This window comes from Lepisma saccharinum, chromosome 29, assembly GCF_977018435.1.
Source record: "Lepisma saccharinum chromosome 29, izLepSacc3.1, whole genome shotgun sequence".
Lineage (NCBI taxonomy): Eukaryota > Metazoa > Arthropoda > Insecta > Zygentoma > Lepismatidae > Lepisma > Lepisma saccharinum.
Window position 1 is genome coordinate 10,921,176 of NC_139257.1, and position 27,718 is coordinate 10,948,893.

Consider the following 27,718-nt stretch of genomic DNA (forward strand, 5'->3'; position numbering starts at 1 on the left):
ATATTTTAGCTTTTTCAATTGTAAATACCGTGCACTCAGCATCGACAGTGTAACTCGACGTGCCTTTCGTGCTGTATGTATCGTATATTGTATTTGAAACAGCTAACCGAAATGTTCCATAAAATGCTTTCGTGTAAAGTACTATTTGTTATAAAAATTTTTGGAAGCATTTACGTAGCATTTAGGAGAGATGATTGAAGGAAATTGATGACGGGACCCTCATAAAGAACAATGATGCACATGACGGTACTCTATGGTGAGATCAAAGGATATGAATTAATACATTTTGCCATGGAACTGGCCATATTTTATTTATCTTGAGCACCTAGTTTTATTTACTGAAAAATTCATAGCAAACCTTATTATAAAACTCTGTAAAATGTATTTGTCTTCCCAATGGTGTAGTGGTAACAACGTCTCCTTGTTATCAAAGGGTCTCAGGTTTGGTACCAGGTGGAGGCACATGGTGGTTCGGATCCTACTTTAAACTGTAGGTCCAGTCCTAATTAGCCTATCCGTGCATAAAAGTGGACTTAAACAAAATCTCAAACTCAATTTCATCTTTGTTTTTTTGACTAATTACTGGTACATGTGTAGCAAAAGAATGACTGATATTTATTCACTGGATGATTTATTGATTGATTTAGTTTATTTTACTTCGCGTTTTGTGCCTCTTGGCTAATTTGCAAAGATGGGATGAGTGACATTTCAAAGTCATTTCCACAAGACATTTCAAAGTCTTATCTCAGCATCTGTCAGCGTGTACAACCTCACATACAAGTATGAAGGTCCTAAAAGCATGTGAATGTTGTAATCGGCATCATGGGTCATATATGATCCATTGGCTGTTTAAAGGTTAAGTGATATTTTGTTGGTTATTCAGTTATTGCCAAACACCATATGTCCTGTGACCCACTGGGTCTCAGACTCCGTAAAATCACAATACGTGAATAAAATTGACAATTCGTTCAAACACCAAAGTATTACATTATTAAACATTATTGATGCGAACAATAAATTGTGAAATTTACATAAAGAAACATAGAGACTGTAATGTTGAAATCACATATGATTGCATTCATAACTAATGGTTCCAAAATTTGTTTCTGAGATAAAAAAGCAATAAAAATATAAACAATATTATGGGGAACAATAACATATAACAACAATGAATTAGATTTATGTTACAGATAAGGGCATATCTATTCCATGTGAATTGAAGTTTGCCATGATGGCATGAAAATGTTTTGGAAGTAGGAATTCACACATTTTCGATATTGTCCTATGGCGATAGTTAGAATCCTGTGATCAGCACCACCCTTCAGTTGACTTTACCACCCCCAGTTGAGTTTACCACCCCCTCCTCATCACTCCTAGGTATTCATTGATGAGAGGCAGAAGACAATTTATGTGGGGGAGAAGAGATCAGCTCGAGGGAACAATCATATTGCTTAAAACCCTAAAATACTAAAGGTGTAATACATATTTAACCTAATATTTGTTTAATTATTGACTCTTTCTTGTTTTTTGGGGAATGGAATAGGGTCAGTCTGGTTGACTGATGATGTCATCACCCCACTGTGGCATCCTCTGGAACCCCAGAACCACTTCAAGCAGTGTCATTGTTGGTAAAATTAATACCTCAGTTCAAATATCATCCTCTGAAAGTCAATCCTGCATCTCCTATGCATTTTTCTTTGACTTTTTACTGTGCAATTTCAATTTTTAATACATAAGTACATAATATTTTCATGAAACACAAATAAATGTTATTCAAATTAACAATAGACTCCAAAATTTACAGCTGTGTGAAGGAAAGCATGGGACCCATTGTGTTCACACTGTCTCATTGGTGAACTAGGAAAAAATATATTACTAGTGTGAAAAATATACAAACATAGTGATTGCAAGTCCTAGTGAACATTACGTACACCATTAGCATTCAGTAGGCAGACATCGTTTGCATCAAATACAATGCATTTTGCAATTTGTGTTTGAGAAGTTCTTATGGTTACTACTATGTTTTATAAATCAACAAAAATTCCTAATGTACAGCTGCCTGTAGGTGTGTGTGGGATTCTAAAAAAGTCAGTACCGGGATCGGGAAAAATATTTCCAGTCCCAGTCCTGACTTCGGGTAGTGATTTTCTGAATTTTTGGGATCCAGAACTGTCTGGATATTCCAAATGGCCATTTTTGAAAGTGGTTAATTCTCAATGTTCTCTGAATGTTAAGTCTTGGAAATTGTTAGTTTTCATTCTAGAAGTGCAAGAAAGAATCACTTAAGAGAAAATAGCTTATATAATTCTAGATTTTCACAGATTTTCCATGCCAATCTCATCCTGACAAAAAATCTCTGTACCACACACCCGTACCTTCCTGAAAGCAACCTAGAGACCCATTGTGTCCTATGGGTATGAAGTCAATGCAAATTTGCAAACCACTATTAATATCATGGAATTTTTAAAACACAGTCTTACTAATGGGGATAATTTTTAATAAGTATGTAGAGAAAAACATAAATTACTAACGCAATTATCATATTTTCTAGGACCTTATCATCAATTATCGTGATCACTATGTTTTCAATGAATCACATAGAACAAAGTTTTGCACTACTTCTTTCAGTTGCAGATGAATGCTTTCTATTAAAGCTTCTAACAAATATTCTGTTGTCAACATAGCAGATCTCAATCAAAAAGCAGTGCATATGTTTGACTTGAAATAAAATTCCATATCATTGTTTTCATGTTTAACTATAGCTCTAAAATGTAGCTATCTGATATATTTCATTCGTGTCATGTGTTTATTATGGGATAAGAGAAAATCGTATGTGGTTTATTTACAATTTATGAAAAACAATAGACCAGTGGAGCAATAGAAAGGCCAGGTTGAAAGATCCTATGTGACAGAGAATCAGAATGTATGAACTGTTTTTATTCAGCAACGCTCATGTATTCTAGTGTAATGCATTGAGCTGGAAAATCCAAATATCACACAAGATTTATCATGGACTCCCGCCCTTACAAAAACATGAACATAAAGGTAAAAAGTATTATTTATAAAATACTCATCTCGTCGCCTTCTACAGGAGCACCTTTTCTTTTGAGATAATCATGGTGTATTACTACAGGTTACGAGTACACAGCAGTGGTCGGAAGTAGTATGCTACTTGTACCATCGCTACTGTAGCTAGCTACAAAATTTGTAGCGGTAGCTGTAGCGGCACTACATTTTGAAAATTGTAGCTGTAGCTCTAGTGAAGCGACAAAATTCCTGTAGTTGTAGTGAAAATTTTGCTACAACTACATTTCTTCTCTGCAATTTGAGAGGAATTTTGAATGTGAGTGTATGATAATCATGTGTTATTTTCATTGAAATGTCACATCAAACTCAACGCTTTGCGCGCATAGCAACATGCGTTTGTTTTCTTTATACGCACCCAGTAAGAACGTTGCGCCAGTCAGGCGAGAGCTCGCGAACAGTGTGGCTGCTCGGACGTTTTTATGCAAAATCAGCTCTGGTGTGCATTGCTATATATACCATAATATATTTGTTATTTGTAGTACTCGTGGTAGTGAATAAAACATGAAAAACACAAACATATGGTCCTCCGTCGAGCCGCATAGTAATACGAATCAGTGCACAAACATTATCACGCGTACTTACAAGTTGATTGTGCAACGATCATTCAGCAGACTTCAGTGACTTCAGTGATTACGCAGTTTCATCCAGCAGCGTTGCTGCATCACCCACAAGCGACACCCGGAAAGCATCGCTTCACACAGCATCATAGAGCGCCGCAGAAAACACTTCAGCGACTTGGCAACAAGCAGGTCAGTTGCATGCTCATGTTTATGTTTGGCTCTTTTTACGTCAATTTCAATTCCTTGTTTTCCTTGTATCCCGTAATAAACACGCACAACAATGGAAGAATTACAAACGTTAGTAAAGCAAAGGGGAACTCAAAAGGGACAGATGACAAGAATGCAAACATTTATACGTGCCTTTGACATTGAACATGGTAACGTAGAGGAAATATGCACCCGTTTACAGCACTTAGAAACAATATGGGAAAAGATTCAAGACGTGCAGCAAAAGATAGACATCTTGTCTACTGATTCTTGTCAGGAAGAGGTATGGGTGGAAATAGAACAGCTGTATTTTTTGCTTAAGTCAACAATGAGAACAATCATTAAAGATCACGAACTCGATAACACAGCAAAGCTGCAAAACAATACAACGTCGGCTTCGAGTTTACACTTGAAACTTCCAACCGTGCATTTACCTACATTTGAGGGGGATTGTAAGCATTGGCTGGCGTATGAAGACACGTTTCGTTCGCTTATTCACGACAACAAAGACATTCCGCAAATACAGAAGTTTCAGTATCTGCGCACTTCGCTCAAGGGGGAAGCGTTGCGTCTCATTGAAAATCTTCAGATCAGCGAAGCAAATTACAAGGTTGCATGGGAGTTGTTATTAGAAAGATATTCCAACAAAAGGTTGATTGCAGCTTCGTATATTGATGAAATCCTTCACATTAAACCCGTGCATAAAGAAAATGCAACAGAACTCGGGGAATTCGTCAACACAGCAACGAGTAACCTAAATGCACTTCGAGCGATACAAACAGACGCGTCGTTAGAAGACATGATTCTTACGCAACATTTCGTTTCACAAGTAGACGTTACATCAAGAAAGGCATGGGAATTACAATGCACAGAATCTTCGTTTCCCACTTTCAAGGACTTTTTGTCATTTTTAGAAAAAAGATGCCAAGCGTTAGAATCCATCAAAAATACGGTCAGTTCAACTTCTGATTACAAACAAGCAGGCAAAAAATCGTATGTTAATGCAAAGCAAGACAAATTCACAAGAGCATACGTCACTATGTCGTCTCCAACGTGTCCATTTTGTAAACTGTCACATGCTATTTACAAATGTAAAGACTTCATTAATGCAGAAATATCAATGTTTGCGAGACAACAATATCTGTACTAATTGTTTAAAGACAGGACATTTTTCAAGCGTATGTAAATCAAGCTCATGTAGAAAATGCCGAAAGAACCACAACACCTTATTGCACGTAGATCGCGCAACAGAAGCGTCAAGAAGATCGCAACAATCAGATACTCGTTCTGATAACTCAGAGCCTTCTAACACAAGTCAGTACAATCAGAATGAATTTGCTTCACCGCAAGCTTCGTATTGCACAATAGAGGGAAAACCTCAGTCACAAGTTTTGCTAGCAACTGTGTTAGTTAAGCTGAAAGATCGAACAGGAAGATGGATAAAATGTAGAGGGTTATTAGACAGTGCCTCTCAATCGAATTTCGTAACTTCAGATATGGTTCAACAACTGGGGCTCGCGAAACAAAGAAGGGTCATTCCCATAAGAGGAATAAATGGTGTCACATCAGAAACCAGATCAAGTGTTAAAGTATGTTTGCAATCCACAATAAACGATTTTCTATAACCATAGAATGTGCAGTGTTGCCAACCATCACGGGCAATTTACCTACACAAAAGGTTCCCTATGAAGAATGGAACATTCCAAAAAATATCGCATTGGCAGATCCTACGTTTGCTATTCCAGGCAAAATCCAGTTATTGTTAGGTGCAGATGTTTTCTTTCAAATATTGAAGCCAGAACGTATGACTCACCCAAAGAACTTCCCAGTACTTCAAGACACGCAATTGGGCTTCATTCTATCTGGACGCATCCCACAACAATGTAACTCCAGCACATCGATTACTTCATGTTTCACAATGACAGATGACAATCTAAATAGACAGATACGAGCTTTTTGGGAGCTTGAAGAATTAGGAACATCGGTGACAACAAAAGAAGAAATGGCATGCGAGCAGCACTTTGTAAACCACACCACTCGTGACCATACAGGGCGTTTCATGGTACATTTGCCATTCAAGGATGCTAAAGAAACATTAGGACCATCATACAACCTAGCTTCAATCAGGTTTCATCAACTTGAAGCGAAATTGCAACGTGAACCAGAATTACGTCAAGATTACGTAAAATTTATGGTTGAATATGAAGAACTTGGACACATGAAACAAGTTGAAGAGGAACGTCACACCTCAGAAGGAGTCACGTATTACATGCCTCATCACGCTGTAGTAAATCCTAGCAATTCTACAACAAGGGTACGTGTTGTATTCAACGCGTCAGCCAAGACAGACAACGGAAAATCATTGAATGATATTCTCATGAATATTCTCACCATTCAACCCAATTTGATGTCCATAGTCTTAAGATTTAGAACACATCCAACCGCTTTCACGGCAGACATCGAAAAAATGTATCGAATGATACAAGTACATCAAGATGATACTCCGTTGCAGAGAATCTTATGGAGAGACACGCCAAACGAAGAAATCAAAATATTTGAATTACAGACTCTCACGTATGGGACAGCACCATCATCATTTTTAGCAACACGCTGTATGCAGCACCTAGCACAAGAAGAAAGTTGTAATTATCCTCAAGCAACGAACATTTTAGCAGAGAGCTTTTATGTCAACAATTTAGCTAGTGGATCTCAAAACGTACAACAAGCGGCACAATTGCAAGCCCAACTCATCGAGTTACTAGCGAAAGGCGGCTTTGTATTACGCAAATGGTGTTGTAATAACACTGAGTTATTAAGATCAATTCCACCAGAATACAGAGAAGATAATTTTCCAGTCCAATTACATTCGCAAAAAGGAGTAAACACACTAGGAATTTCTTGGAATCCTGTAGAAGACAAATTCATCGTTAGCAGTAAATTTACCTCTAGTTCTACAACAGTGAGCATTTCCACTAAGCGTCAAATAACAGGCGTTATTTCATCCATTTTCGATCCATTAGGGCTTCTTAGTCCAATAGTCATCAAATACAAAATGTTTCTTCAACGTCTTTGGCAGAAAGAAGTTGATTGGGATCAACAGCTGTCACCAGAATTAATTACCGAATGGCAGAAACTACAAGTGCAACTTCCACTTATCAATGAAATAAACGTCGAAAGATTTGTACTACAAGAAGGTAACGTGACACAAATACAGTTGCATGGATTTTCAGATGCAAGTGAAAAAGCATATGGTGCATGCTTATATATTCGTTCCAGCAATCAGTAAGGTCAAGCTTCAGTCAAACTTCTTTGTTCGAAGTCACGCGTAGCTCCAATAAAGAAAGTAACATTACCCAGACTAGAACTTTGTGCAGCATTACTTTTAGCAGAACTCGTGCATAAGGCAATGCCCGCATTGCATTTGCAAATTGAAAGCATACATTTATGGACAGATTCTCAAATTGTTCTGTCCTGGATAATGCAAAATGGAAAACATTTGTAGGAAACAGAGTTTCTAGAATTCAGGATTTAACAGAAATCAGTAATTGGAAACATGTACCTTCGAACTATAATCCAGCTGATTTAATATCAAGAGGTGTTGATGCAAGCATTATGAAACAGTATTCATTATGGTGGCAAGGACCCGAATTTTTTAAAGAGAATTCAGCTTTGTGGCCTCATTCATCAATAAAGCTTGAAACTGAAGCTCCAGAAATGAGACGAATATCAACATTGTCATTGTTCATACAGAGCAAAGAGACTCACTTCATTGACAAATTTTCAAAATTGTCTAAATTAATAAGAGTTGTGGCATATTGTCAACGGTTTATTTACAATCTCAAGAACTCCCATGAGAGACTGATTGGTCATCTCAAACCCAATGAAGTGCAACTTGTATTACACACATGTATAAAAATTGCACAACAAGCGTTCTATTCAAAGGAAATCGAAGAACTCAACTCGAACCACGAACTTTCAAATAAAAGTTATTTGAAAACATTGTATCCATTCTTAGACAAAGATCAGATGCTAAGAGTTGGAGGACGTCTGGATAACAGTCAATTATCATCATTTGACAGCAAGCATCAGATGATATTACCACCAAAAAGTAACCTTACAAAATTGATTGTCGAAGCAGAGCACAAAAGACTTCTACATGCAGGACCACAGCTATTATTAAGTTCTTTAAGAGACAAATATTGGATTCCACGTGGCAAACAAGTAGTTAAGAAAATACTACATAAATGCATAATCTGTTTTAAGCTAAAAAGCACAACTTCGTCGCAATTGATGGGACAATTACCTGCAGCTCGCGTTCAACAATCAAGACCATTTACCAATGTGGCTGTAGATTACGCTGGTCCAATACATGTCAAAACAGGAACCGTAAGAAGCAAAACAGTTACCAAATGCTACGTCACCGTATTCATTTGTTTATCAACAAGAGCGATACATTTAGAAGCAGTCAGCAATCTCACCTCCGAGGCTTTTATTGCTACACTTAGACGTTTCATATCACGAAGAGGAAAGAGTAGTAATATATACAGTGACAATGGAACCAACTTTGTTGGCGCGAACAAAGAGTTACAAGAACTTTTACGACTATTTCAATCAGAAGCATTTAATAAGAAATTACAAGACTACTTATCACTAGAAGGTCTACAATGGCACTTTATGCCACCTGGATCACTACATTTTTCAGGACTCGCTGAGGCAGCAGTTAAATCGATGAAACATCATTTGGTAAGAATAATAGGAAAGTCATCAATAACATTCGAAGAATTGACAACGTTATTGTGTCAGATAGAAGCGTGTTTAAATTCAAGACCCATTTCTGTAATCTCCCAAGATCCAACAGATCCAACCCCACTTACACCTGGTCATTTCCTCATAGGTCATCCTTTATCCTCGTTACCCGAGCCAGACATCTCCGAATTACCAGTCAACAGACTGACAAGATGGCAGAGAATTCAGCAGTTTCACCAACAATTATGGCATCGTTGGTCGACAGAATATTTACATGGACTACAACAGAGATCCAAGTGGACTCGTCAGCAGAAGATTCAAGCAGGTACCCTTGTGATACTGAAGGATGAAAGACTTCCTCCCCTTGCTTGGAATCTCGGCATCATTGAAGCAGTATATCCTGGTAAGGATGGACTTGTTCGAGTCGTCGACGTCTAGACTAAAGGAGGTGTATACAGAAGACCAGTTGTCAAGATTGTACCACTTCCCACCGAAGATGATTTTGAACAATAGTGTAGTGTTTAGTGCAGTTTAGTGTCAATATAACAATTTGCAGTTATAAAGTGATCAAGTTTAATCGCGTCACAGAGAAGTACAGTATAATATTATTTTGGTCTATTGTACGACCAAGAGGGGGGAGAATGTATGATAATCATGTGTTATTTTCATTGAAATGTCACATCAAACACAACGCTTTGCGCGCATAGCAACATGCGTTTGTTTTCTTTATACGCACGCCAGTAAGAACATTGTGCCAGTCAGGCGAGAGCTCGCGAACAGTGTGGCTGCTCGGACGTTTATACAAAAGCAGCTTCGGTGTGCATTGTGATATACATATACCAGAATATGTGTTATTTGTAGTACTCGTGGTAGTGAATAAAACATCAAAAACACAAACAGTGAGCACAGTGTCGAAGAAATTTTCAACAATAACTTACTACTGCAGTAGGTTCATAAAGACAAAGTCTATTACATGGAAATAGCTACAAATAATCTACATTAAAAATATCTTGATATCGAAGATTACAATTTATACTTTATAATTTATTTCATTAGTACAGAATAAATTTAATATCCAGATAACTAAACTGAACTGCCATATATGAATATATTCTGGCTAACAGCTACGTTTTTTGAGCTGCATCACTATTTTGGGGAGAAAAATGCCTAATTTGCACCACCCCAGGAACAAATCCTGTGGATATCCATTCTGTAAGAGACAGGTAAATGTCATAAATTACTGTGTAAAACACATCTTGCAGTGCAAAAACAAGTGATCAATGGATGGACAATGACAAAGCATTGCTCAGTAGCTACGGTAACAGCATTGATCATTGTTAATACATAGAATCTCACTAGCAAGAAATTATTATTGTTACAAGAATGATAGACATATAGTTTCTGGAATTACAATTATTTTCGTCATAATATTTGTTCATAAATTTAAAAATTGCCATACGTTTAGAACACTCAGGTTTACACATGAGTTTCCTCAATATGATTTATGATATTGTAAAAAGTATGTACAAGTTTTTGACTTTTCTGCAGAAACGATAATTTTCTTTAGTTAATATACAGTTTCAAAATGTATTTATTTCTTCTACATGTTCTGCAATTTTGCCAATCATGACAATGGAGATCAATGGTTTATTTTGTTATTCTGTTACCTAGAGTCGCTTTTGCCACTTTTGGCTAATTGCGAGAATGAGGAAGAATGGTGAATAATGATGATGATGAGCAGTGTGGGGAATGGAGGAGCAGGAGGATCCATCCTCCCAACTAGGCTTCTTTCCTAGTTTTTGTTTTGAGTCCACTTTATGCACAGATAAGCTAATCGAAACTGAATCCGAATCACTAGTGCCTCTGCCAGGTATCGAACCTTTCATTACAAGGTGACAAAATTTCCATTGTGTCTTCAGGGAAGCATTCCCAACAAGAAACTTACGTAAAGCATTGCTCCACCTGTTTCTCATTTAGCTGTACCAAAGAATCACCCCCCCCCCCCTCACGATCTGCAATGTTAGAGCAAACATCTAACGAATTACGGGAATTTTGATAAATAACTATCTGTTTTCCAGTAAGTACTGCTACGATACTAAGAGGGGCTTTTCAATACCCATGTGATTGTTTCAAGTTTTTTTTTCTTATGCAGAAGTAGCATAAAAGTAGGGAGTAGTGCACATGAATAGCGTAGCAAGCTGCTTTTTGGGAAATGTACCTCTAGCTGTAGCAAAGCTACATTTTTGGATGACTAGCCGGAGCTGCAGCAAACAACTTTTAAAATGTAGCATTCTAACCACTGGTACACAGTACTTGAAGTTAATTTTTTTTTGTTTCACAAGAAGTAATATTACTTGTAATTAATGTTTTATTCTTCACTAGTAGCATATCAAACACTAGAGCAAATGCAGTGTAGTTGCTAATTGGTAATATGCTTAGAGAAAACTGTAGTAAATTGTTTAAAGCTGAGTATGTCAAATGTAACTCATTTTTCTGAAATATTCGTGTTTAAATTTTCTTACATACGTCTGTCTTCTTTCAGGTTATCACTGGAATGTCCATCAATTAGAAATGAATTTCAACAGATAAAAATGGATAGTGATAAGGATCCATATCTTAGAGAGACTAACTTCGGTGCAAATAAGAACTCTGGATCCCAATCACTACCAATTAAATCTCCTATATGCAGCTCAAAACTGCCTACAACACTCTGCTCTGGGACAAAGAGTAGTGAAACTAATTTAGAATCTACAAGGGAAACAGAATATATTAAATCTTCAAACTCTACTGTTTGCAAAGATGGCAGCAATTTGTTTGTTCACAAATGTGAACTTGTGGTTCACATGCAAAAGCACAGTAGTGAAAAATCTTTTGTGTGTTCAACCTGTAAGAAATCATTTACACCTGAGGAAAATCATAGACGACATTTAGTATCACATACGGCAGATAAACGCTATGTGTGTTCAACTTGTAACAAATCATTTTCACTGAAACACCACCTTAGACGACACTCAATTATTCATACTGGAAATAAACCCCATGTGTGTTCAACTTGTAACAAATCATTTGCACGGAAACAAGACCTTAGACAACATTCAGTTATTCATACTGGAAATAATCCCCATGTGTGTTCAACGTGTAACAAATCATTTGCACAAAAGGTATATCTTAGACAACATTTGGTATCACATACTGCAGATAAATCCTTTGTGTGTTTAACTTGTGACAAATCATTTACACGGAAACAAGACCTTAGAGAACATTCAATTATTCATACTGGAAATAAACCCTATGTGTGTTCAACTTGTAACAAATCATTTGCATGGAAAGGAAATCTTAGACAACATTTAGTAATTCATACTGCAGATAAACCCTATGTGTGTTCAACTTGTAACAAATCTTTTTCACGGAAACAAGACCTTAGAGAACATACAATTATTCATACTGGAAATAGACCCCATGTGTGTTCAACTTGTAACAAATCATTTGCAAGGAAAGGAATTCTTAAACGACATTTAGTAAGTCATACTGCAGATAAACCCTATGTGTGTTCAACTTGTAACAAATCATTTGCAAATAAGGAATATCTTAGACGACATTTAGTAACTCATACTGAAAATAAATCCTATGTGTGTTCAACTTGTAACAAATCATTTACATGGAAACAAGAGCTTAGAGAACATTCAATTATTCATACTGGAAATAAACCCTATGTGTGTTCAACTTGTGACAAATCATTTGCATGGAAAGGAATTCTTAGACGACATTTAGTAATTCATACTGCAGATAAACCCTATGTGTGTTCAACTTGTAACAAATCATTTACACAGAAACAAGAGCTTAGAGAACATTCAATTATTCATACTGGAAATAAACCATATGTGTGTTCAACTTGTAACAAATCATTTGCATGGAAAGGAAATCTTACACGACATTCAATAATTCATACTGCAGATAAACCTTAGTTGTGTTCAACTTGCAACAAATCATTTTCACGGAAACAAGATCTTAGAGAACATTTTAACGAATCATTTGCATGGAAAGGTGTTCTTTGACAACATTTTAAAATTCATTCTGGAGAGAATTGCTTTTTGTGTTCAACTTGTAAGAAATCATTTACACAAAAGAGAGATCTGAGATAACTTTCTGCAATTGATGCAGGTGAGAGGCCATGTTTGTACTGAGCATGTAACAAATCATTCACAACAAATGCCAATTCTTCCAAGACATTCAAGGAATCATACTACGGACATGCTGTGTGTGTTATAGCATTTATCTGGTTTGCAATAAATAAATGTTAATAAAAGATTTCATAGTAGAGAGAAGTTACAGATTCAATAGCTCCTTTACTTTACTGGATTGCTGTGACACACATAACCAATAGGAGTAAACTCATTCTAGACTGGCATTCCAGACCTGCTCATGCCAGCCCCCCTGCCAGAATGGTTATCAAATCATGCTATGCTGCCAAAGGTCCCAGGTTTGAATCCTGGCAAGGGCATGAATGTTTGTAAGTATCCATTCATCAATATCATCGCTCATTACCATCTTCACATATTATCCAAAAGTGGCAAAAAAGCGAAGTAAAGTAAAACAAATCAATCAATCAGATCTGCTCATATCCACTTCTCAATAACGATCTTACTGCTCTAAAATATTTCTAAGTCCAGAAATCGTTAATGTGGCAAACCAACACTTTAGCATCAGCTGAGAATAGCAGCTTTACAACATGCCCTGTAGTTCAACTACAAACACCGTGCTAGGATTGTTGTTTTTTTTTTTTTCAAATATATCGTGATGTTTAATTACTATAAACCACCATTATAATGCCGAATAAAGAAATCTCTATTTGGAGTAATAACGTTATATATTTATCTGCACATTCCACTTAAGAAAATAAACATCCTCCCACCATTGCCTACAGGCACCATCCTTGCCTCCATTTAAGTAACTTCCCTCTCAGGGACACCGTTAGGGAACGTGAGGCCCTGTGCGAACTATATCCGCAAGGCCCTTGCATTATGTAATGTTAAAATATCAATAACATCTGTTTCTCGTAAAGTTCTTCTCTAACACCAACCTGGTTGTTAGAATTGTGTAATTATTACTTATTGTAGTGCGCATTCGCAGTATCACTGTTTAGCATCAATAAAATGTAATATTTGTCAAAACCAGTTTTCCTTAATGAGTGCTGATTCAGACTTTATTTTAGCGATACAAGCCCTAGAAAGAAAATATTTCATCCTGTGTGTTCGCAGCCATGGACTGTAAATTTACCTTTGTTGTTATGTATTTTTTCTGCCCAAAAAAGGCACTAAATACGGAAAGGGGATCATGACAGCCACCCTAGTGGGTGGCAACTCAGACATTCACCTAAGGACTTGCGCTCCAGGGGACACCGCGCTAGAAAAAAATATAGTTTGTGTGCATTTTTTTTTACGAGTTTATAGGATGCTGGTGCTTCCAATTAAGTAACTAATCTGACATAGCCTGCATTCATATCTTATTTTGACATACTTAAACATATCCAAAATTACTGAAATCATAATCAAAGTAGGTAGTATTCCAAATATTTGTATCAAAAATATTTACTATATTGTTTGTTTCATGCTGGAAATGTTTAAGAAATATACAAAGGAGAAAAAAGACAAAGAATGAAATATGATAAATATTTTGATGAAAAAATGAAAATTCACTACAGTGTCAAAATTCAATGAAAAGAAAAGAAAAGAATTGCAATTATGTTATTGGTTATGATTAAATATTGCTACTGGGGCCTCCCCGATGGCGAAGTGCTAGCATCGTCACCTTGTAATCAAGGGGTCCCAGGTTCGGTATCGGGTGGAGGCACATAGTGGTTCGGATCCCACTTTAAACTGTAGGTCCAGTCCGAATTAGCCTTACTGTGCACAAAGGGACTTGAAACACCAAATCAACCAAACAACCAATATTGCTACTTTTTATTTAAAGTAACAATATGATATTGAACATTTCTGGTTTTGCAATTAAATATAATGAAAGTCATACTAGGGGTACATCATATTGATTGATTGATTGATTGATCAGAATCAAATTCTGAACTGTTTAAAACTAACGGCCACTCACCTGGATCTAACAGCAGAGACGATCTGTCACCTGGATCAGAAGATGAACATGAAACATACTACTCCTCGCAGTTAGTTCCTATATTTTACACCTGGTTCACAGATGAGCTACATTTAAGGTCATTGCCGCCACTGCTACACACGACTTGGACTCTATCACGAACACACTCCGTTACACCACCATCAACACTAACACTACATAGAATCCTTGACGTTAAGTGTATCTACATTATTTCCGTTTATCATGGCGAAATTTTAAATGGAGACCATACACACTACTATGTCAAACATGAATGACTTGAAATTTGTTGACACTTCGGCACAGTTGTAAAATCTGGAAACGTTCCTTCTCTGGGAGGGTGTGAGAGGCAATATTAATAATGCACTCATATCTCCAGATCTTTAATTCCATTTCATCTGCGGGGGAATATGCCGACCCAAGGTCCTTTTACCTGCACACCACCTGCCCTGTGAATCCTGTTTCTGAAGCACCTTTTCGAAGTGGATGGAGTTGTAAAGTTTGATGTCAGATGGGGGGGGGGGGGGGCAGAAGAAAACACAGTACAGCCCTGATTAGATAGTGAAATAATTTTGTGTAATTTTTTTTGTTTAATTCGTGTGTTCTTTATGATGTATTTTTGTAGGAATCTCATTTCATATCTAAGTTTGAGTCTTAAATATTGTCTGTCGTCAAGTACAGTAAAACGCAATATTAAAAAACTGATACTGTTTTTACTTGTTTCCTTCCGACGAGAAGTTGCGAAAAATTATTGAGAAAGCAAATTTGATAAGGCAAATTCCAAATATGCTGTTCAATTTTTAACGAGAGTGCTATACAAGCACTATTTACGATGTGAAGTGTTTGGAATATCACCAAATAAAGACTAAATATTGACGCCAATCCTGTGTTGCGAATTGCTTGCCTAAAAAGATCGGGAAATTACTATACATGCAGAAAAGCTCAAACGAAAACACAATGAAAATGAATTCTTGTAAACTGAAGTTTGATTAAATACTGCAGTCACATTTCAGTGCATAAAAGTGACAGGCAAATTATTGATTGTGCCAGCAATGGGACTGCTCTCAAACTATAGTTATGGTCACTTTTCTTATTTTATGTCACTTTTCTGCCTCTTTAGTTAAATCGTAACAATGAGCATGAATGAAGCTTATAAAAATTGAAGAAGGGACACTCACAAAGGAACATCCAAGGCCACTCCAGGTTTCGAGTGAGTGTATTTTTGAGAATTTGATACTTGAATAGTAGGAATTTAAAAAATGAATAACTGGAGTTGGACAAATGAACTGAACCTTTCTATAATTTAGAAATTCTTCACAGTATTGCTGCTACAAACAAATCCGTGGCGCAGGAGCCATCTTAGGGGCACAACCTGCCAATTCACTTTTCTTTGGGTGAACCTTGGTGAGGCCATCGAAACCCATCACTATTATTTTCTGGCTTTTGAGAGTCGAGACACGAGTCCGCTATTGCTTCTTTTCAAATGATGCTCGGTTAATACTGAAATTTTGAGTGTTTGTACTGGGAATCGAACCTGGGGAGGCCACTCGCACCATACTCTAAACAGCTAACCAGTAGACTTCGTGGGATCCCTCTTCACAGTAATAAGTGCGATTAAATTTATTTCTTTAATATAAAATAACTTTCCCGTAATTTCTGCTGACTACAAATTCTCAAAAACAAAAGCCTTACATGCTTTGCACTGATGGAGTATCAAACTCTCAGTAGACGGTTTCATCTTGCCATCAAAAACACCCAGTTGCGGTTGTAAACATGAGGAGTTGTAGTAAAGAGCCCAACGGACCTTCAAATCTTTGATGATAACTCTTGTTTTTGTCTTTTCGCAGAGCGGCACACCCTAAAATTTGTTGGGCCTGTTTCCAGACAAATAACCATATTATGATGGTCGAACATTAGGCAGGAAATCAGGGAAAGTTGGAGTCACAAATGGGTCGTTGTTCCTTATCGGCAAACATTCACTGGTGGTTTGACAAGAAAACATGACAGAGTTGTCCGTTACCAGAAATAGAGCTTTGTTATGACACATTTTTTTCTTTTAACAACAATTGTTTCTCTTCTGTTCGAGGGCAATTGCGCTTGCACGAAAAATGAACAAAAATGATGGAAGCGCAAAGCCCTGGGTGGTGACATGCATCACACACCCTTACAGGCGGCCCATTTTGCTCTACACCAACATACCTCACTCCCATGACCTCTGCTCCATGGAATCCTTCCTCAGTATCAGACCAAAACCCCACAACCCCAGCACTAATATCCTGATCCACTCAGCCCCTTGTCCTCACGTACAACCACTTCACCTTCGAGGACAAGCACTACCTTCTAGCCCGAGGCACGGCCAGCCATGGGTACCAGAATGGTCCCATCCTGTGCCAACCTTTCCATGGGCAAACTCGAACAAGCGTTTCTGTAGACTGTTCCTCTGGCTCCGTTACATGGATCACATCTTCATGCTCTGGACACATGGAGAGACATCCATATTCACCTTCCTAGACCAACTTAATGAGTTCTGCTTCATGAAGTTCACCTGGACCCACTCCGCCAACCAAATCACCTTCCAATCCTAGATTTGGATGTGCACATCATGGAAGATGATTTGGAAACTTTATTCATGTCAAACCTACCAATCGTATGCAATACTTACACTTGTCCAGCTCCTATCTATTCCACACCAAGAGAGCTATCCTATTCACCCTGGCCCTCAGAGGTCAACACTTCATCTACCTCCTGACAGAACTACATCCTATGCCTGCACCAAGGCTTGGTCAACCGTGGATATCCTTTCATCCTTTCACACTGGTCACCAAACAAATATTCCAAGCTGCTTCCTACACCTCCACCAAGAAACCTGCCACCAATCCACACCTCAACAAAATCAGACCCACTCTGTGATCCCTCCTTCCCATCCTCCACAGTGATCCTGACACCAGAAACATTTTTCCTTGCAGGCCCAGTGTTGTTTTCAAAGGCCCCCCCAACCTCCAAAACATCCTTGTTCACCATACTCCACCAACGTACAATAAACTATCCCCTTGCCCACAAATGCAAGTGCGCAAGGTGCAAAACCTGCTCCATTATTGTCACTTTCCACACACTCCAGATTCACACTTTTACTCGCAAATTCACCCTCTGCCATAAAGGAACATGCCACACCTCTAACTTCATTTACATCCTCATCTGCAATATCTGTGGTCATTTCTACCTGATTATCGACAGCTCTCAATCTCCGAACCAACAAACACCGCTCCTCCACCCAAAACCTGGACTTCACTGTTGCTGTCATGCCAACTACCATAATGTCCCCTTTGATGACTGCTTCCTGATAGGGATCATACACCCCTTACACCAATCCACTAACACCTCAGTACGTAAAGGATGAGAGAGAACCTACATATTAGCCACGAGTGCAACCACATTTCCTTACCTTCCATCTTTGGTATCTTGCATTAGGAGTGAAGAAAGAAAGAGGTGTATTACTTTGAAACAACCTCTGTTTGTGTGTGTGTATAAAAGTAAAGTTTCCTGTGCATATAGCATCATGCCATGAAGACACATTTTAGATGATGTGGGGGTAGGGCCCCACACATTCTTGATCTTTGCCATTTTAGAAATGATGTGACCAGCAACACACTTTGACCGCCTTCACTCCCCAGGGTTGCCCCAGCTACCCATTGATTTGAGACTTGGATAGCCCCAGAAGTAGTGTAATTGATGCTATAACCAGCAAGAGAAATGATGAACCCCCCTCAGGCAGATTTGCCTACACTTAAAACTTGCTCAACATGCCCATATGAGCTTTTTGCTCAAGTGTGGAACCCTGTCTAATCCAAGATTTTTGTAAAAATGCCCTCGGGAAGTTCCTGTGAAATGATGAGCCCCTCAGATTGATTTGCCTACACTTATAAAAGGCACTTCTGTCAGATTGTTGTCCATAATCCTGTCAAAAATATGCCCCTCTTGATATTTTTTTGCCCACACCTAAAACTAAGCCCCCCCACCCACACCCACACACATACACACCCACACACACCCCTCACACACACACACACTCACAAATACATATTTATTTCCGGTCCACTTCCGGTCTATTTTCGGCTATTTCTACCCATTTCTGCCCACTTCCGGTCTATTTTCAGCCATTTCTACCCATTTCTGCCCACTTCCGGTCTATTTTCGGCTATTTCTACCCATTTCTGCCCACTTCCGGTCTATTTTCGGCAATTTCTGCCCACTTCCGGTCCACTTCCGGTCTATTTTCGGCCATTTCTACCCATTTCTGCCCACTTCCGGTCTATTTCCGGCCATTTCTGCCCACTTCCGGTCCATTTGTGGCCTATTTCTGGTTTATTTATATTGCATCATGTTTTGCAACAAATTATTACCTAATATTATGCAATAAATTATTAGACATGTGTTGTTTTCTGATTGGTTGCTTATGACATAATGTAGTGATGAGTTATATTCTGATTGGCTTATTGTTTCAGATGTTTTCAATGCGGTCTGTGCTTAGGCTGTATAAAGAGATTTTGCATTGCATATCAGCCAGTATTTTGAGAGTTGTTGAAGAGTAAGGGTGTGTTGTTGCAGTGCTGATCATATTTTTTTAAACACAAAAATATTGCAAATTTATATAAATTGAATTACAAATCTATTTGATTTAATAGACAGAATTTTTGACAACCTGTCATAGGTTTATTAAGTATAGAGTTTTGATTTGAACCCCAAGAAATTTTATATAAATACCAAAGCCAAAAAATATTAACACACATACACACACACAAATCACACTGCTGAACCCAACTGATATTTTTTATTAAGCATAGAATTTTGATTTGGACCCCAGGAAATCTTATATAATAAACAACAACAAAAATGCCAAATCAAAAATATTGTAATCAATGCAATAAGAATATAACCAGCCCCAATTGGGCCAGGCATCAAAAGAATTGTAATCCAGACAAACGCAGGACTCCCACAAAAATATGCCCTAAATGCCATAGAAAATATAATCTGGAATATTTCACATATAAACATAAAGGTACTTGTTCTGCACAGTCATCAACATTGCCCCCACAACCATCTACATCTGGTCTGAAAAGGAAGCATGAAACACCTGTTAATGCTGGACCAGCAAAGCAGCCATGCTATGAACCCATCCATAGCAGTTTTAATGGCCAATTAAGGGATCACCGTTTTGTATCAGAGCCAAGATGTGATATTAAGAATTTTTTGAACAGTATAAAACCAGAAGTGCAGGCAATTCTAAATGCACAAAATGGCTCTTATAAGCTGTCCCTCAAATTGTTTACACAATATAAGAAGCCAAATGGCACAAAATTTACGCAGCCCCACATAACAGAAACTGTACCTTTATATTCAAATGCAAATTCAGACAAAATAATAAGCAGTTTGATAGATCAATTGAATATTAAACACTCTGAATTTGCTGCAAAAGAGTCAGGATGGAGCCTATGCGGATCTCCACACAAGTTATATGTTAATATTTCTGAATTCAGCCCATTACAAGGTTCCACATATGTGCCTTTACCTGCCAATATCAAAAAAGAACAAGCCGTGGTTAATATAAAAAATACCGACCAGAAATGCTTTTTGTGGTGTATTTTAGCTGCTTTGTATCCAGTTTCAAGGAATCCTCAGCGAATAACTTTTTATAAACAGCATGAAAATGATTTTGATGAAGCAATGGAGGGTTTAGAATATCCAATGTCTGTTCAGAATATTGATAAATTTGAAAAAAAGGCCCGGGATATGAATGGTACACAATTATCTATTAATGTATTTACTTGTTCTACTGGCCGTGGCAATTGCTTGATAGATCCTCTCAGAATCAGTACATTTGATGATGATTCTGCTGTTCCGATTGATCTGCTCTTAATTGAAGAGGACGGCACTTATCATTACACTTTGATACATAATCTTGAAGCTTTAGTCAGAACACAACTAGACAAAACTCATAAAATATTCAAGTTGTGCAGAAGATGTTTGTCTGTATTTGATGGTAAAAAAATAATAAATGGGGTTTGTAAAGTGAATACAGAAATTGCTAAAAACAAGTTAATTGAGCATCTGAAATACTGTGGCAACCATAAACCTGTTCATATGGTGATGCCTAATCCAAGTGAAAATGCCAAATTCAAAAAATTTGAAGCCCTGTTGGAACACCCAGCATATATAGTCTGTGATTTTGAATCAAATCTCAAACCTCTTGCATTCTGTAGCCCAGATCCTGATGAATCTTCAATTACACCATACCAGCTTGTGACGTTCACAAGTCAATCATTTGCACGATCACATTTAGTTCATAAATATTTGAAATAAAACGCGAAGGTGAAGATACAACTTCTATAGGTCTATATATTAGTGAAATAACTAAGCAATATGCAGTTCACTATTACCTATATTTCCATTTTTGTCAGACACACTACCACATAATGACTATTGATTCTCGTTGCTATAGCAACGTTAGAATTCCAAATATCTCGTTTATACAGCGTAGAGTGCAATGAATAACATAAAACATAATTAACGTTGTACAAAGTAATAATTATACATTTTTTTAAACGTTAATATAAAGTGATTTGTATAATATGAAATTAATAATTTCAATAAACATATAATTATATTGTGCGGATTCACAGGACCGTCACAACATTCCCCTCCTCCGGGAAAATGAAAACTACGAAACAGCAAGGAGGAGTTTTCATTTAAAAATCAGTCAGATGTTTATCAACATAACTAAAACAAAGTTACAAATGCACAATATTATCTGACATTCGACAACAACGTGCACATAAACAGATTTGTGCCTAACAGGTAATAACAAATCAGAACATAATACAACATTCAATTGTACAAAATAATAAACAGAATGGTTTCATTTTTTTCAAGTATCTACTCTCATAAATTTAATTCTCAGACAAGAGTTGATTCCTCTTTTCTTCCGAACAGTTAAACACTCGAAGATTTGAAAAGTTCACCTTGTCATAATATTGCTGGTTCATTGTGTAAAGAATTGCATTATTGTCCTTAATTTCCTTGACAAGGAATGGCCCAATATACAAGTTGAACAATTTATGAATCTGGCTGTTAATTTTGGAACTAACTTGCCTATTTTTTATCATAACCAAATCTCCTGTTTGAAGTTTGATTGAGTTCAATGCATTCTTAATCTTCCTACTTCTTCTAGATTGTCTAGTCCTGATTTCTGCTAAAAACAATTTGCGTTTCCATGGCAAAGATTTAATTTGTTCTGGCCAGCTGATTTCTTCAAATATTGAGTCCTTCATATCTTCATGTAAGAAAAGTTCACTAGGAGATAATCCGGTAACTGAAGAACATGAATGATTTAATAACTGAATAATAGAATTTATTTTTGGATACCAACTGGTGTGATTATCATTGCAGAATAATCGCAGTAACCTAACAATCTCTTTATTGTACCTCTCAATAGGATTAGATTTCGGATTGTATGTAGTGGTAGTAATATGCTTAATTTTCCTTGAATCCATGTAGGCTTTCCACTCATTTGATGTAAATTGGCTTCCACAATCTGATAATAATACATTGCATACAGAGTAATGTTTAAAATATTGTTCTTCAAAACGATTGATAATTTCACTGGCAGTCGCTTTTCTTAACGGATAAATCATAACAAACTTTGACATAACGTCTACAATTGTGAGGAGATATTCATATGTACGTGATCTTGGTAATTTTCCGATTAAATCAATAGAGAGGAAATCGTGTGGTTGGTGCGAAACGACGTGATATTCATCTCTCCGCAACGGCCGACCTACAATCTTTGTTCGTGCACATTCTAAGCAATCTTTCAGGTAATTTCTAATTGATTTTCTCATGTACGGCCAAAAATATGCCCTTCTACAAGCTGCTAAAACCTTCTGATAACCAAAATGTCCATTTAAATCATGCATTTTGTGCAATACCAAAGGTATAAGCTCACGTGGCACTACAAGTTTACAAATTTCATCTGAATTGGGTTTATAAAACAGAATTTTGTTGTGAAGAAGATACTTTGAAAAGTCTTTATCAGTTGTACTATCTTCCAGGTGAGAAATTATATTATTGCATTTTTCATCTGCTTGTTGAGCTTTTAACCAAATAGAAGAAGTATCATCTTGTGAATCTTCCACAATTACTTGATTGATATATAATTTATCATCAAGTGCAGAATAAGAAGTACAAGGCGGAAATCTACTCAACGTATCAGCAATATTATTCGAAACTCCTGGGACATGATATAACGTGAAATCAAAACACTGCAGTTTGAGAGCCCATCTCGTAAGACGAGAATTAAGTGATTGTGCAGTTTTAAGCCAAGACAACGACTTATGATCTGAATATAAGTTGAAATCAGTTCCTTTAAGATATATAGCAAATTTCTCCAGAGCAAATAATATAGCTAAACATTCCAATTCGTGTGTACTATATGTAATCTCTGCTCCTCTAAGAGCACGACTGCCATATTGTATGACACGAATTTCATCATTATCAACTTGCCAAAGTACACAACCCAATCCTTTCTGGCTTGCATCAACAGAAACACAAAACCTCAACTCAAAGTCGGGTTGACTCGATGCTGGTGCTGAAATTAGAGCATTCTTTAATAACAAGAAAGCTTCTTGACACTGAGGTGTCCAATAAAATGGCACATTCTTGCGTAAAAGATTATATAATGGACTAGCGATATCTGAAAATCCATGTATAAAACGATTCCTCCAATTTGCCAGTCCTAAAAATTTGCGAAGTGACTTTTTGTTTTGAGGAACAGGAAACTGTAGAATAGCTGAGTCTTTATCATGATCGACCTTAATCTCGGAACCAGACACCACATGACCTAAAAACTTAATTTCCGTTTGGAAAAATTTGCATTTGGCAAATTTTATGGACATGTTCGTCATCTGCAATGTCTGTAGAACATAATCAAGATGTTCAAAATGTTTCTCTATTGTTGGGCTAAATATTAAAATGTCATCCACATATATCATCAGAAATGAATAAGTCTCTGGTCCAAACACCTTATTCATTCTCTCAACAAAAACAGAAACAGCTGATTTTATACCAAATGGCAAGTAACAAAACACGTGCTGTCGTCCTCGATACGAAAAAGCTGTGTACTTATATGAGTCGGGCGTAAGTGGTATTTGAAAATATCCACAGGAGAGATCAATTGAAGAAAAATATCTTGCACCCTTAAAATGTTGAAGTAGCTCGTTTATCGGTTCAACATGGGTAAGTGGTGAAATTACATGTTGGTTTAGGCGACGAAAATCCACCACTGGACGCCACTCACCATTAGATTTTGGGACGATATGTACTGGGTTCAAATAAGGTGAAGACATCTCTTTAATTATTTCCCAGGCTTTCCATTTTTCTAGTTCCTTTTCTAACGCTGCTCTTTTGGCGAACGGTACCGGATATATAGGTGCCTTGATTGGTTCCTTTGTGTCTAGTTCAATTTGATAAGGTTCTACAAATGCAGATCGGGGTCGATCAGAAAACAACCTATGATATTCTATTATTAAATTCTCAAGCTGAGACTGCTGCTCCGTGTTGAGTGATTCACACGACCGCACCTTCGTTGTGATCTGATCTAGAGAAACGACAAGTAAATTTTCTGCTTCTTTGATTATAGTAACTTCTTGCATTTGGCAGCGATCCCTATCAGTTGTGATTTTGCTAGAGTTAAATGGCTGAACCAATTCGGAACCCGTAGACGCCATCAAACTAATTTCGTTTCTTCTAAAATCGAGTACAGCTTTGTACTGCCTTAAAAATGGTATTCCGAGAATTAATTCAGCATGCAGTTGCTTCAATACGAATATCTCCAAAGTAAAAACTTCCGAGTTAATTGAAATACTTATAATCTTCCGACCAGCAACACGAAACTTTTGATGTCCTGCAAACGGCAATAACTTAAGTTGATCCACTGTATCCAGTTTGGCACTCGGAATAATTGATTTTATACTGCACCATAATTCATAACTGACTAAATTACACTGGCTTCCACTGTCGATGACAAACTGTATCGTAATACCGCAAACTGTTCCTGTGATCAAAGGTTGATCAGTAATAGGAGTAGGTATACCAGTATCATTTAAAATCCAAGTAGGTTCATCTTCGTACCAATCTAATTGAAAAAATATTGAAAGTGGATAACAATGATCAACTTCAGATAAAACGGAATTACTTAATACAGCATACTGACAAGTTGTGCCTATATTATCACTATGATATGATTTAGACGGACCCTCCATTATGTTAGTGCGAGCAAACTGGTCCACGTTCACCCGCGACGTTCGTTTAATGTTGCTTCAGGGACAGAAGAAATGAACTGTTTACAAGAAGTTTCTCTTGGATCGAAAGATGGAGCATTTTCATTTAATGGAGTATTCCCCACTGCAGTTGCATTGCAACTGTTACCCGTTGACATCTGAGGAGACGAATATACGCAATTGGCACATACACTGCATGGTTGGAATGAGTGAAAATTATTGTTAGAGAACTGAGAGTTAGGACGCAGTGTAAATTGCTGTTGTTCTTGCTCGTTTCTGGCATTAAAACTGTTGCTCATAAATCTACCATTATTATTGAAGTATCGTGAGCTTTGTGGACTTCTATTTTGCCGGAAATTTTGAGTTCCTGCACCATTACGTCTGTAACGATTATATGGTTTGTTAGTTAGGTTAGGTTTCCCAAAATTATTATTTCTATTAAATATCATTGTCTTCTGGCTGGAGTTTGATTGTTGGTTTTCAGCAACAAACGGAACATCTGTACGTGGAATCTTAATTATTTTATTTTCTTCGCTAGAAGAAACAAAATGAACACTATCATTAGGTCTTACGTTACGTCTTGAACCTTGATTTCCATTAGGTTCATCATCGTTCACAAACGATGAACTTTTAGTAACACTTTGAACTCTCAGTTTTGCCCTTGCACTATTATTGTCGGTAAAACTTTTAGAATTATTCCCATCATGTCGGAAATTTTTTTCACGTACATTATCATGAACATTAAAACTCTTGTTTGATCTTGAATTCACTAAATCCAACCTCTTTAGTAACGCAATTACATCATCCATTTTAACTAATCTAGCAGCTAATATTGTTTGTGCAATAGATGTGGGCAACTGATTGATTAAAATATCAATAACTTCTGCATCATTCGGACGATCAACTAAATTATAATATGCTGAATGCGTACGAATAGCAAAAACTTCCATACTATTCGTCGATTTAGGATCATATTTACGACTTCTAAGTTCAGATAATTGAGCCTGAGTTAACGAATAAGACGTGTAGTGATTCAGAAATTCGTCAACAAACTGTTTGTACGATGTAAATGAATCGACATGAGTATTATACCAACCTTCTGCAGGTCCTTGAAAACAATTAGTAATACATTCAAGCCTTTGCATGTCAGGAACTTGCAGTAAGTCTAAGTAGGACGTTAAAGTTTTAATAAACTTACGTGGGCTTGATTTTTCAGGATCTCCAGAATATTTAGGAAGAACAGTAAGTTCATTCAATCTTACCAACCGTCGAGGTTCTTGAGTAAGCGAACGCACACAATTGTCAGGATAATTACATCGATGATTCTGCGGATTTGCTGACCTTTGGTTTACTTGCCTCTTTCTTTCCTGACCAGAACCATCAGAATATAAAGTACGGGTTGATTGACATAACTTGTTAGTATTACTAGTTCTCACTCGATTATTTCTAGAACGTTTGTGTCTTTGTGAAGCAATGCGATTGTGTTCATCATCAGAAACATCACACGCTGAAGAATCAGATGATTTAGGGGAGGTTAGGTTCCATGCAGGAATACCAGGTTGACAGTTACTATTCACATGAGAACTGTAAACTTGTACAGGATTACTTGATTCAACATTAGTCGAAATATTAGATGTTAACTTAGTAATATTTTCCTCACATGCTTCCACGCGCTTCGTTATTTCGTCCTTGCTCACAACGGCTTCAAGTCTTTGAACTTGTCGAGACAACCCTGAAACATTGTTCTGACATTCTGTAATCTGATCATTCAAGCCAGCAAGTTTATCAGAATTCTCTGTACAAGTAGTGTTTACTTCCTCGATTTTCTCTGTTAGTCCTTGCACTTCTCTTTCCATTTCCTGATGTAATGAACGTGTTGCTAATTTGCAGGACTCGGCAACTTCAGCTAATTCCTTTCGTAACGATGTACTCAATTCGTGGAAGTCAAGCTTGAGTAGTTGCTGTGAATTTTGAATTTCCTGTTGAGATTCCCTGATTTTTGTAAACTCAAGTTGATGAGACTCTTGAGTTTGCCTCATTTTTGTAAACTCAAGCTGTTGAGATTCTTGAGTTTGCCTCATTTTTGTAAACTCAAGCTGTTGAGATTCTTGAGTTTGCCTCATTTTTGTAAACTCAAGCTGTTGAGATTCTTGAGTTTCCCTAATTTTTGTAAATTCCATCTGTTGTGACTCGCTCATTTTCCTTAACTCTGCCAGCAGATCAAACATTTGAAAAGGAACATTACTTTGCCCCGTTGACGTCTCTGCCAACACAGAAGGACGAATGTCAATTTCTTGAACATTTTCTTGACTTCTTTTCCATTGCACAAAAGCTTCAATACTGAACGGATCATAAGATGGATCACAATCTCTACAGAAATAATTTTCATTTAACTGGTATAATTCCCAATGCTTATCGGACAAACCCAAACATTGTAAATGATACCAATGGCCACAATATTCACAAGCTACCAACCTTTCCTTATCGGGATCTTTGCAGCACTTCACCATATTCATGGCACCATTCTTATTTTGTGATTCATCAGGTTCATCACCACAATTGATAGATCTAGCTGTAAGACTTGTTTTGGATCTCAGATTATAAGGATTACTTAATGCGTACATAATATAAATTTATGTACAAACTAGATTCACGAGAACAATG

At 37.1% G+C, this 27,718-nt stretch overlaps 2 protein-coding genes across 2 annotated transcripts in view; one reads left to right on the top strand and one right to left on the bottom strand.

The window, feature by feature from the left end:
* The window catches only part of LOC145981385 (uncharacterized), a 446,659-nt gene that overhangs the window by 233,664 nt on the left and 185,277 nt on the right, over positions 1 to 27,718 (bottom strand). The window lies entirely within an intron of this gene.
* LOC145981148 (uncharacterized) overlaps positions 1 to 27,718 on the top strand; it is an 85,844-nt gene that overhangs the window by 8,912 nt on the left and 49,214 nt on the right. Inside the window, exon 3 of the mRNA XM_083114274.1 lies at positions 11,143 to 11,486. Coding sequence (XP_082970400.1) covers positions 11,143 to 11,486 — 344 coding nt within the window. The remainder of the gene's footprint in view (positions 1 to 11,142; positions 11,487 to 27,718) is intronic.